General features: G+C 51.4%; 1 protein-coding gene across 1 annotated transcript; it reads left to right on the top strand.

Annotated features, from left to right (window-relative positions):
• Positions 1–103: 103 nt before the first annotated feature.
• Positions 104–10,636, top strand: LOC149440511 (gastrula zinc finger protein XlCGF53.1-like). The gene is made up of 4 exons (XM_089658585.1): positions 104–1,875; positions 2,375–2,667; positions 2,752–2,905; positions 9,567–10,636. Exons 1-2 carry the CDS (start codon positions 1,798–1,800, stop codon positions 2,633–2,635), a joined length of 339 nt encoding a protein of 112 aa, XP_089514711.1. The 5' UTR covers positions 104–1,797; the 3' UTR covers positions 2,636–2,667; positions 2,752–2,905; positions 9,567–10,636.
• Positions 10,637–13,138: the final 2,502 nt, after the last annotated feature.

Genomic DNA, 13,138 nt, shown 5'->3' with positions numbered 1-13,138 from the left:
TTGATGGTGGACTGCGGAGGGATGGCTGGCTTCCTGACTATCAGTGATTAGCTGTCCCCGATTGGCCGGGATAGTCCCACCAGCCGCATGTACTCATCTCCCCAACTAGCCGCACGTACTCCTCCGCCCATCACTCCCCAACCGGCTGCACGTACTCCTCTGCCCTTTACTCCCCAACCGGCCCAACGTACTCCTCCGCCCTTCGCTCCCCAACCGGCCGCACGTACTCCTCCGCCCTTCACTCCCCCAACCGGCCGCACGTACTCCTCCGCCCTTCACTCCCCCAACCGGCCGCACGTACTCCTCCGCCCTTCACTCCCCCACCGGCCGCACGTACTCCTCCGCCCTTCACTCCCCCAACCGGCCGCACGTACTCCTCCGCCCTTCACTTCACCACCAGCCGCACGTACTCATCCGCCCTTCATTCCCCAAGCAGCCGCACATACTCATCCGCCCTTCATTCCCCAAGCAGCCGCACGTACTCATCCCCCTTCACTTCCCGACCGGCCGTACATACTCCTCCACACTTCACTCCCAAACCAGCCGCACGTAGTCATCCGCCCTTCACTCCCCAAGCAGCCGCATGTACTCCTCCATACTTCACTCCCCTATCAGCTGCATATACTCATCAACAGAGCAGGGACTGGGACTGTCCAATCATCCCACACATTTCCCCTTCTTGACTGATCCAGAGCCTCCAACACTGCAATTCCTCTATCCTTCCAGGAGGAGGCAGAAACAGTCTATGGACAGGAAGTGATGTCAGGGACGGACAGGAAGTGATGTCAGGTATAAATAGCAAGTTCCCTGAGGAGAGTGTGGAGGAAGTAGAGAGGAGACAGTGGTGGAAGTGGCAGCAGAGGAGGTAATGAGAACTTATTATATATTTACACCCAGTAACCCCCCTGTCATTTCCGTCCTCTTCCTCCACCGTCAATTCCGTCCTCTTCCTCCACCGTCAATTCCGTCCTCTTCCTCCATTGTCGCGTCCGTCCTCTTCCTCCACCGCCACGTCGGTCCTCTTCCTCCATCGTCACATCCGTCCTCTTCCTCCACCGTCGCGTTCGTCCTCTTCCTGCCATCGTCATGTCCGTCCTCTTCCTCCACCGTCCTTTCTGTCCTCTTCCTCCACCGTCCCGTCCGTCCTCTTCCTCCACCGTCCCTTCCGTCCTCTTCCACCACCGTCCCTTCCGTCCTCTTCCACCACCGTCCCTTCCGTCCTCTTCCACCACCGTCCCTTCCGTCCTCTTCCACCACCGTCCCTTCCGTCCTCTTCCACCACCGTCCCGTCCGTCCTCTTCCACCACCGTCCCGTCCGTCCTCTTCCACCACCGTCCCGTCCGTCCTCTTCCTCCACCGTCCCGTCCGTCCTCTTCCTCCACCGTCCCGTCCGTCCTCTTCCTCCACCGTCCCGTCCGTCCTCTTCCTCCACCGTCCCGTCCGTCCTCTTCCTCCACCGTCCCGTCCGTCCTCTTCCTCCACCGTCCCGTCCGTCCTCTTCCACCACCGTCCCGTCCGTCCTCTTCCACCACCATCGTGTCCATCCTCCACCGTCACTGTGACGTCTTTTATCTCCAGCAGATGATGATACAGAAAACTAGTTAGGTGCAGTCTATATATGGAGCCATTTATCCAACTGTACATTAAAGAAATGGGGACGATAATAGAAGACGAGGTCCAAGGTGTCGGAACTGTAGAGGGACTCTGGCAGACATGAATCATCCCAGTACAGTCCAGATATTTCTGAGGCCGATATCCATCTACCAACTGGAATTTCCTATGTAGACCACATCAAAAATGGAGGAGGACCAGAGTCACATGACTGAGAAGATGCTAAACTTCACCCTGGAGATCATCTACCTGCTGACTGGAGAGGTGAGGAGGATTCTGGGAGGTCACATGACATCACTCTCATCTCTATTAATAAAACAGACCTGACCGGAGAGGTGAGGAGGATTCTGGGAGGTCACATGACATCACGCATACCTGACTGGATAGGTGAGGAGGATTCTGGGAGGTCACATGACATCACACAGACCTGACTGGAGAGGTGAAGAGGATTCTGGGAGGTCGCATGACATCACTCTCTATTAATAAAACACAGACCTGACTGGAGAGGTGAGGAGGATTCTGGGAGGTCACATGACGTCACTCTGATCTCTGTTAATAAAACACAGACCTGACTGGAGAGGTGAGGAGGATTCTGGGAGGTCACATGACATCACTCTCATCTCTATTAATAAAACACAGACCTGACCGGAGAGGTGAGGAGGATTCTGGGAGGTCACATGACATCACTCTCATCTCCATTAATAAAACACAGACCTGACCGGAGAGGTGAGGAGGATTCTTATAATATTATTTGTTCTTTCAGAGATGTCCTCCTGTAAAGTTTGGTGACCCCATTACCATCACAGTGCCTCCATGTGACTCCCTAAACCCTGAGAGACACAACATTCTAGAAGTCACCAAGAAGATGATGGAGCTGCTGACAGGAGAGGTGAGCGGTGCCGGGAATTCTGGGACATTCTCCAGTAACAGACAAGGGATGTGTCTGGATGGTGACTGTATCATTGTGTGTGTCACTGTCTATTTCTCCATGGAGGACACAAGGACCTCTACAAGGACGTCATGATGGAGGACCACAAGATCCTACGGCACCACCAGGTAGAAGCCTAACAACCGATGCCATTTGTGTTTTGTTCAGTACAACTGCTGCCTCATTACTATTTCTTTTTCTTCTACATTCAGAGTGGAAGCCTGACTGGTTTTAATGTTCTTGTTAAAGAAGAAGATGATGAAATCGATGAGGAGAATGTGACAGAATAATGTCAGTCCTTCCAAGGACACCAGGATCAATACAAGGACGTCATGATGGAGAATCAGCCGCCCCTCTCATCACCGGGTAAGAGGAGACTAAATTAAAGCTGGAACAGCCAGCAGAGTAATGCGGTAAATTGTAATTGAATAAGTAATTTTTGAGCACTTTGATGTAAACCTATAATGTCTCAAAAATCCCAATTTGTGTCCATAAAAACATCATCAACGTACTGTGACAGTAGGCAGGTGAAATCACCTGGTTGCGTCCTGGATGGACGATACATTTGTGCAAGGTTTAGACTCTATGGGGATTTGTTCCACTAGAGGGAAGTGCTGAGTCCTTCAGCACGGAGGTAATGAGCCCAGCTGAAGGTAGTGGGCTCATTAAGGCCATTATAAAACTTCCCAGCCTGCTCAGGGAGTTGCGCCAACCTGGAACCAGATCTGTGTCTGAACTGACTGGGGAGCAACATACTAACTGAGTGCAGAGGGACATAAGCCTGTGTGGCTAGCCTCCAACTAACAGGGACTAGGTATAGCATCAGGCTGTACCTAGTGGATAGCTAGGGAAGCTAATTGTACAGTAAGTAGCCAAGTTGGCCAGGATTTGATTTGAGGTTTCTTTTTGGTTTGACGTTTTCCTGTAAATATTGTAAATAAACTGCACCTTTTCGTTTTTTCACCTCCACTGTTGTGCTGTGCCTGTGTTTTTGTGTTGTGCACCCATCCAGGGGGTCACACACTCCCGCTGCCGAGCTAACCCCGTTACATATGGTGGAGGACCGCGGGTAAATAAAGGCCAGCATGGAGGAGATAATAAGGCAGTTGGCTCTGGCAAACACCAATCAGCAACAGGCAAATGCCAATCAGCAACAGACAAATGCAAGTCTCCAGCAGAGCATTGCAGCCCAGCAGAAAGCCTTGGAAAAAGTGGAGGCCCTCCATAGGGAATTGCTGGTGCAGCAGGACTAGAGACATCAGCAACAAATTGAGGCCGTGATGAAGCAGCTCCAGCAGAGGCAGCAGACTGAGGCTGGTGATGATTCTGGTAAAACACCATCATTTTTTGTGGGCCGTTTATTGCCAAAAATGACCAGAGATGATGATCCTGAGGTGTTTCTAACCACATTTGAAAGGACCACTGAAAGGGAAAAGTGGCCTAAGGAACAGTGGGCTGGATTGATGGCCACATTATTAACTGTGGAGTCGCAAAAGGCTTATTATGATCTGGAGCCGGACCAAGCCAAAGACTATGATATGCTGAAAGCGGAAATTTTGGTCCGATTGGGTGTTACCCTCGCTGTCCATGCTCAGTGTGTACATAATTGGACTTTTCAGCTTGGGAAACCTCCCAGGTCACAGATGTATGATCTCATTCACCTGAGCAGGAAATGGCTGCAGCCAGAGACTTTGACCGCCCCAGAAATTGTGGAACGTGTCGTTATGGATCGGTTCCTAAGATCTCTGCCTAATGCCATTCAAAAGTGGGTCAGCCATGGAGACCCAGAGACAGCGGACAAGCTGGTGGATCTAGTGGAGAGATACTTGGCTACGGAGAACCTGACCACCTCGTCCAGAGACTCACGGACTTTCCACCCTAAGACCAGACCATCCCCAGCGGCGGGTAAGATGATTCCAAGGGGTGAGGGTGGAGAGAGTGAGAGGGTGGGAGTATTACCCAATGTCTGGCAAGAGCAGCCAGGAAGGTCAAGGCCGCAAGAGGTGGCGAAAAAGATTATTTGTTACCGCTGCCGGCAAGAGGGACATATTGCAGTCAATTGCCCAGTGGTGGATGAGCCCATGCAGTGTGACTTTCTTAGGGACAGATGTCGGTCGCTGTTTGCGACAGTGGTATGCACGGCCAGCCCGGGCACCGAGAAACATTCCTGTAAAATGACAATTAATGGAAATAATGTTGTTGTGTTGCTGGATTCAGGTAGCCTGGTAACCTTGATCAGAGAGGAGTTAGTCACTACAGAGGTCTCTGGGCATAAAAAGGTGGCTGTTATTTGTGTGCATGGGGACACCAGGGAGTATCCCATGGCCACCGTGTTTTTTGAGACCCCCAAAGGTAACCTGTCTCATCAGGTAGGGTTGGTGCCTCACTTACCACATGATGCCATTGTGGGGAGGGTTTTCCAAAATTCTGGGATCTCTGGGATTGTCCTGACCCCCCCACTGTCTCCCCTTCAGACCAGGAAGGTGAATACCACAAATCCTCTGCGTGTGGTGAGGACTCTCCCAGGTTCCCCTTGTTGGTACTAGCCGGGGAGACCCAAGGAACTGGGGAGGAGCCTGCCTCTTCAGACGAAAACCTTCTGGCTGTTGAGTTTTTGGACTTAGAGGTTCACAGGGAAAATTTTGCCACCGAACAGTTGAAAGACCCCACACTGATAAAAGCACGGGAAAATGTGTTAAAACTAGATGGCGAACTAGTGAGTCCAGAGAAAACTTGTGCATATCCGTACTTCCTTGTGGAAAGGGACCTACTCTATCAAGTCGCTCAAGGGGCGGAAGAAACCATTGAGCAACTGGTGGTGCCCAAGTTGGTGTTGGAGTTGGCTCATGGACACATCCTTGGGGGTCATTTGGGTACGGAAAAAACACGGGAAAGAGTATTGCAGCGGTTCTATTGGCCTGGGGTCATTAAGGAGATAGAAAATTACTGTTCCTCTTGCCCTGTGTGTCAGAAGTCGGCCCCTATGCCCCATTTCCGTAGTCCACTTGTACCTCTTTCCATCATTGAGGTCCCTTTAGAAAGGATTGCAATGGATTTGGTAGGTCCGCTGGTGAAGCCCGCTAGGGGGCATCAGTACATGTTGGTCATACTCGACTATGCCACCCGCTATCCAGAGGCGATTCCGCTCCGAAATACCTCTGCCAAGACGATAGCTAAGGAGCTATTTCCCGTTTCCAGCCGAGTGGGTATTTTGAAGGAACTGCTTACGGACCAGGGAACCTCCGTTATGTCCTGGGTGATGAAAGAACTGTGCAAACTGTTCAAGGTAAAACAATTGCGCACCTCTGTGTATCATCCCCAAACTGACGGGTTGGTTGAAAGGTTCAACAAAACCCTGAAACAAATGTTAAGGAAGGTGGTAGATAAGGATGGAAAGGGTTGGGACTATTTAATACCCTATTTGATGTTTGCCATCCGGGAGGTACCCCAGTCCTCTACAGGGTTTTCACCTTTTGAGTTGCTCTATGGGAGACACCCAAGGGGGCTGCTAGATATTGCCAAGGAAACCTGGGAAAGTGAGAGTTCTCCCCACCGGAGTGTGATTGAGCACGTCGCCCAAATGCAAGATAGAATTGCCCAGGTAATGCCGATCGTAAAGGAACATTTGGCCCAAGCGCAGTTAGCGCAGCAGAGGGTGTACAATCGGGGGGCCCAGACCGGGTCGTTTGCCGAAGGAGATAGAGTGCTAGTGCTAATCCCTACTGTTGAAAGCAAATTCCTGGCCAAATGGCATGGTCCATACGAGGTAATGGAGAGAGTGAGTGAGGTGAATTACAGGGTCAGACAACCAGGAAGGCGAAAACCTGAACAGATCTACCACGTTAATCTGTTGAAGGCCTGGTGGGACCGGGTATCCCTAGTTGCAGAGGCTGTGTCACCAGCGCCATCTGACTGCTTGGTTCCGTGGTTGGAATAGCAGTCACACTATCTACCACTCAACAAGAAGTTAAAGAGTTTGCTCCGCAACAGAGACTTTTTTTCTGAGCTGCCGGGACAAACTTCTGGGGTGGAGCATGACATTATCACCCCACCGGGTGAAAGGGTAAAACTAAAACCTTATAGAATCCCAGAGGCTCGGCGGGAGGCAATACGTGGGGAAGTACGGTGAATGCTAGATTTGGGGGTGATAGAGGAGTCCCAGAGTGACTGGTCCAGCCCCATAGTGTTGGTGCCCAAACCGGATGGGAGCTGGCGATTTTGTAACGACTTCCGACAGTTAAAGTTATAAAGTTTGACACCTACCCCATGCCGAGGATAGATGAATTAATCGACCGACTGGGAGCAGCCTGGTACATGACAACGCTCAATTTGACAAAAGGATATTGGCAGATTCCCCTAGCTAAATCAGCCAAGGAGAAGACTGCATTTGTAACCCCAGAAGGGTCATTCCAGTACAGAAGAATGCCATTCGGGTTACAGAATGCACCGGCCACCTTTCATCACAAAATGGATCAAATTCTTCACCCCCATCAGAAGAATGTCGTTCGGGTTACAGAATGCATCAGCCACCTTTCAGCACAAAATGGATCAGATTCTTCGCCCCCATCAGAAGTATGCTGCAGCTTACCTGGACGATGTGATTGTCCATAGTGCAGATTGGGCCTCACATTTACCAAAAGTTCAGGCTGTACTAGACTCAATACGGAAAGCTGGGTTTACGGCCAACCCAAAGAAGTGTACGATTGGACAGGAAGAGGCCAGGTACCTGGGGTACACTATTGGGAGAGGAGTAATAAAACCCCAGATCAACAAAGTTGAAGCCATACAGAGTTGGCCACGCCCAAATAACAAGACGCAGGTATGGGCTTTTCTAGGAATTGCTGGATACTATCGGCGATTCATCCCCCATTTTGCTTCTCTGGCAGTGCCCCTAACCAACCTGACAAAAGGGAAGGAGTCGGTCATGGTTAAGTGGTCCCCAGAGGCTGAAGCAGCCTTCCAGTCTTATGTAGCCAGCCAGTGCTATACTCACCAGACTTCTCAAAAGACTTTGTGGTCCAGACGGATGCATCCGATGTTGGCTTAGGAGCAGTGCTGTCCCAGGTTTGGAAGGTAGAGGAGCACCCAGTAATCTACCTCAGCAGAAAGCTAAAATCTCACGAGGAAAATTACGCCACGATTGAGAAGGAGTGTTTAGCAGTGAAGTGGGCTCTAGATTCCCTTCGGTACTATCTGCTGGGCAGACATTTTGACGTGATCACGGATCACGCTCCCTTGAAATGGATGGCTCAAAATAAGGAGACCAATAGAAGGGTAAATAGGTGGTTTCTGGCCCTACAAGAAATTACCTTCACGGTAAAGCATCGCCCTGGAGTTCAGATGGGAGATGTGGATGCTTTATCCCGGGTTCATGCCTGCCTGGCTACTGGTGTTACAACCCCAAGGTTGAAACAAGAGAGGGGGTATGTGACAGTAGGCAGGTGAAATCACCTGGTTGTGTCCTGGATGGACGATACATTTGTCCAAGGTTCAGACTCTATGGGGATTTGTTCCACTAGGGGGAAGTGCTGAGTCCTTCAGCATGGAGGTAATGAGCCCAGCTGAAGGTAGTGGGCTCATTAAAGCCATTATAAAATTTCCCAGGCTGCTTAGGGAGTTGCTCCATCTTGGAACCAGATCTGTGCCTGAACTGACTGGGGAGCAACATACTAACTGAGTGCAGTGAGACATAAGCCTGTGTGGCTAGCCTCCAACTAACAGGGACTAGGTATAGCATCAGGCTGTACCTAGTGGATAGCTAGGGAAGCTAATTGTACAGTAAGTAGCCAAGTTGGCCAGGATTTGATTTGAGGTTTCTTTTTGGTTTGACGTTTTCCTGTAAATATTGTAAATAAACTGCACCTTTTCGTTTTTTCACCTCCACTGTTGTGCTGTGCATGTGTTTTTGTATTGTGCACCCATCCAGGGGGTCACACACTCCCGCTGCCGAGCGAACCCCGTTACAGTACCCACAATACCTAATATGGAAAACAAGCGAAGAGGAAGAATTGTACCATGTGGTAGACCAACATCCAGTCTTCACCAGGAGAATGCAATCTTTGTATTTGCCACACTACCCAATGTTTCCAATATGGTGTACACCATCTCCATTTCTCAATATAACGTCATGTTCCCCACAAATGAGGAGGAGATACTGGACACCATATGGAAGGTCCATCTCCATTCCTCAATATAACGTCACGTTCCCAACAAATGAGATACTAGACACCGTATGAAAGGTCCATCTCCATTCCTTAATATAACGTCATGTTCCCAACAAATGAGGAGGAGATACTGGACACCATATGAAAGGTCCATCTCCATTCCTCAATATAACGTCATGTTCACAACAAATGAGGAGATACTGGACACCATATGAAAGGTCCATCTCCATTCCTCCATATAACGTCACGTTTATAAGAAATGAGGAGGAGATACTGGACACCATATGAAAGGTCCATCTCCATTCCTCAATATAACGTCATGTTCCCCACAAATGAGGAGGAGATACTGGACACCATATGAAAGGCCCATCTCCATTTCTCAATATAACGTCATGTTCCCCACAAATGAGGAGGAGATACTGGACACCATATGAAAGGCCCATCTCCATTTCTCAATATAACGTCATGTTCCCCACAAATGAGGAGGAGATACTGGACACCATATGGAAGGTCCATCTCCATTCCTCAATATAACGTCATGTTCCCCACAAATGAGGAGGAGATACTGGACACCATATGAAAGGTCCATCTCCATTCCTCAATATAATGTCCTGTTCCCAACAAATGAGGAGGAGATACTGGACACCATATGAAAGGTCCATCTCCATTCCTCAATATAACGTCATGTTCCCAACAAATGAGGAGGAGATACTGGACACCATATGAAAGGTCCATCTCCGTTCCTCAATATAACGTCACGTTCAAAACAAATCAGGAGGAGATGCTGAACACCATATAAAAGGTCCATCTCCATTCCTCAATAGAACGTCTTTTTAATATAAATAACATTTTTTCCCTGACAGATGCAGTTGATGTTCTGAGAACCTCGGAAAGTCATCCTATTTTTCCTCTGGAATATAAAGAAGACGATAATGGGGTTACACAATTCCCTCCGGAAGGAAGACCGGTGTCTCCCGACCTCCATGGCAGTCCTTACCATACGGAGGAATCGACAGACCTCTCTCATGGTGAAGAATCGTCCAGTGAAGCTGTGAAGACCACTACCTCTCCTGGTCTTCACAACGTAGGCAGATCTCCAGACTTGTCTAATCCCAAAGAATCTCTTTGCGATCCCGCTGCACGAGACGGGTGAGATACTCCCGCAACGCCCTCACTTTCCGTCCGTCAAAGGGCGCGCCAGGAACCGTCCGTTTTCATGTCCAGAATGTGAGAAGACCTTTATATGGAAGTTGGATCTCACAAGACATCAGAGATATCACACCGGCTATCGCCCTTAATCCTGTCCAGAGTGCAAGAAAGACTTCAGCTCGAGGTCGCATCTTCTTAGACATCAAAGTGCCCACTCCGGAGAGCGGCCTTTTTTATGTTCAGAGTGCGGAAAAGCCTTCAAAAGCAAATGGGACCTGGTCACCCACGTGAGGTATCACACGGGTCTGAGGCCTTTTGCGTGTTCGGAGGAGGCACATGGGCGTGATTCCCTATTCCTGTTCAGAGTGCGGGAAATGTTTTACCAGAAAAGCAAGTCTTCTAAGGCATGAGAGACTCCACTCGGGCATGCTCCCGTATTCTTGTCCAGAGTGCGGGAAATGTTTTAATCAGAAAGGACATCTTAAACACCAGAAAATACATACAGAAAATCTTACTTTTTTGTGCCTAAACTGTGAGAAGTCGTTCAGGTCAAAATCCGAACTCGATCTTCACCGGAGAGATCACCATCCCTGACCTCAGTGTCCTTAGCCCCCCCTTTACATCACAGCCCCCCCTTTACATTAGTGTCCTCAGCCCCCCCTTCACATCACAGCCCCCCCCCTTCACATCAGTGTTCTCAGCCCCCCCTTCACATCACAGCCCCCCGTTTATATCAGTGTCTTTAGCCCCCCTTTACATCACAGCCCCCCTTTACATTAGTGTCCTCAGCCCCCCCTTCACATCACAGTCCCCCCTTTACATCACAGCCCCCCTTCACATCACAGCCCCCCCTTTACATCAATGTCCTCAGCCCCCCCTTCACAACACAGCCCCCCGTTTATATTAGTGTCTTTAGCCCCCCTTTATATCAGTATCCTCAGCCCCCCTTCACATCACAGTCCCCCCTTTCCATCAGTGTCCTCAGCCCCTCCTTTACATCACAGCCCCCCCTTTCCATCAGTGTCCTCAGCCCCCCTTCATATCACAGCCCCCACTTTACATCAGTGTCCTCAGCCCCCCTTCCACATCACAGCCCCCCCTTTCCATCAGTGTCCTCAGCCCCCTTTCATATCACAGCCCCCACTTTACATCAGTGTCCTCAGCCCCCCCTTCACATCACAGTCCCCCCTTTACATCAGTGTCCTCTGCCTCCCCTTCACATCACAGTCCCCCCTTCACATCAGTGTCCTCAATCCCCCCTTCACATCACAGACCCCCTTTTACATCAGTGTCTTCAGTCCCCCTTCACATAACAGCCCCCCCTTTACATCAGTGTCTTCAGTCCCCCTTCACATCACAGCCCCCCCTTTACATCAGTGTCTTCAGTCCCCCTTCACATCACAGCCCCCCCTTTACATCAGTGTCTTCAGTCCCCCTTCACATCACAGCCCCCTTTTTACACCAGTGTTCTCAGCCCCCCCCCCTTCACATCACAGCCCCCCCTTTACATCAGTGTCCTCAGCCCCCCTTCACGTCACAGTCCCCCCTTTACATCAGTGTCCTCAGCCCCCTTCCACATCACAGTTCCCCCTTTACATCAGTGTCCTCAGCCCCCCTTCCACAGCACAGTCCCCCCTTTACATCAGTGTCCTCAGCCCCCCTTCACATCACAGCCCCTCCTTTACTTCAGTGTCCTCATTCACCCTTCACATCATCAGTGCCCTCAGTCTCCTTTACATCATCCTCTCCTTTCACAGTGGGGACCACAGCAGTGTACCTTAGACAGCCCCACCCAGACAGCTTTCAAACTCTTCATGTAAACAAGCTAATGATTGGTTGCTGGGACTGACCCACATCCTAGCAGCCAATCATGTACTTATTAACATGAATAGTTGGGCAGCTCTCGTCTTCCATCCAGACCGACCATGCTTCCTGCCCTCTGCCTTATTGTGCGGATGACAGTAGTGGCTGGGCGGGGGGGTGATGGGGACCTAAGAGAGGACCCCCAGGCTGCTAAGAAACGTGGCCATCTGGACAGGACTGTCTGGGTCTGGACTGCACTTTAGTGATGCCTGCTCTGGCGTCTTCCCCAGCGACTTCAAAAATGATTATTTAGGGAGGGGCAGAAGAGCTGGATTCAGTTTCCAGCAGATCCAACTCTTGGCCCTCTTCCTGCCTCATTATTTTCTGTTGATGCCGCCCTTCATTGTAATGGGCTTAATAGTGGGTCAGAGGGGTGGGGTCAACCCATGTGACTTAGAAGGTGTTTGCCTATTGGAGCATTAGGTGCTTAAACTGACAATGAACCCGATGTGAAACCACCATTGGCGGGTATTTTCAGAAATTCCACTTGTCCCGGTTAAGCCCCCTATCCTTCGTTTGCCGTGCCCAGGGCCGTGTCCCGGATAAGCCCCCTATCCTGCCTTTGCTGTGCCCAGGGCCGTGTCCCGGATAAGCCCCCTATCCTGCCTTTGCTGTGCCCAGGGCCGTGTCCCGGATAAGCCCCCTATCCTGCCTTTGCCGTGCCCAGGGCCGTGTCCCGGATAAGCCCCCTATCCTGCCTTTGCCGTGCCCAGGGCCGTGTCCCGGATAAGCCCCCTATCCTGCCTTTGCCGTGCCCAGGGCCGTGTCCCGGATAAGCCCCCTATCCTGCCTTTGCCGTGCCCAGGGCCGTGTCCCGGATAAGCCCCCTATCCTGCCTTTGCCGTGCCCAGGGCCGTGTCCCGGATAAGCCCCCTATCCTGCCTTTGCCGTGCCCAGGGCCGTGTCCCGGATAAGCCCCCTATCCTGCCTTTGCCGTGCCCAGGGCCGTGTCCCGGATAAGCCCCCTATCCTGCCTTTGCCGTGCCCAGGGCCGTGTCCCGGATAAGCCCCCTATCCTGCCTTTGCCGTGCCCAGGGCCGTGTCCCGGATAAGCCCCCTATCCTGCCTTTGCCGTGCCCAGGGCCGTGTCCCGGATAAGCCCCCTATCCTGCCTTTTCCGTGCCCAGGGCCGTGTCCCGGATAAGCCCCCTATCCTTCCTTTGCCGTGCCCAGGGCCGTGTCGCGGAGAAGCCCCCCTATCCTGCCTTTGCCGTGTCCAGGGCCGTGTCCCGTGGCCCCCTATCCTGCCTTTGCTGTGCTCAGGGCCGCGTCCCGGATAAGCCCCCTATCCTTCCTTTGCCGTGCCCAGTGCCGTGTCCCAGAGAAGCCCCCCTATCCTGCCTTTGCCGTGCCCAGGGCCGTGTCCCGTGGCCCCCTATCCTGCCTTTGCTGTGCTCAGGACCGTGTCCCGGATAAGCCCCCT

This window comes from Staurois parvus, unplaced genomic scaffold (assembly GCF_062004578.1).
Source record: "Staurois parvus isolate SC_StPar_1 unplaced genomic scaffold, SC_StPar_1.0 ptg001079l, whole genome shotgun sequence".
Taxonomy (NCBI): Eukaryota; Metazoa; Chordata; class Amphibia; order Anura; family Ranidae; genus Staurois; species Staurois parvus.
The sequence above is the reverse complement of the archived record's forward strand: the minus strand, read 5'-3'. Positions and strand labels throughout refer to the sequence as shown.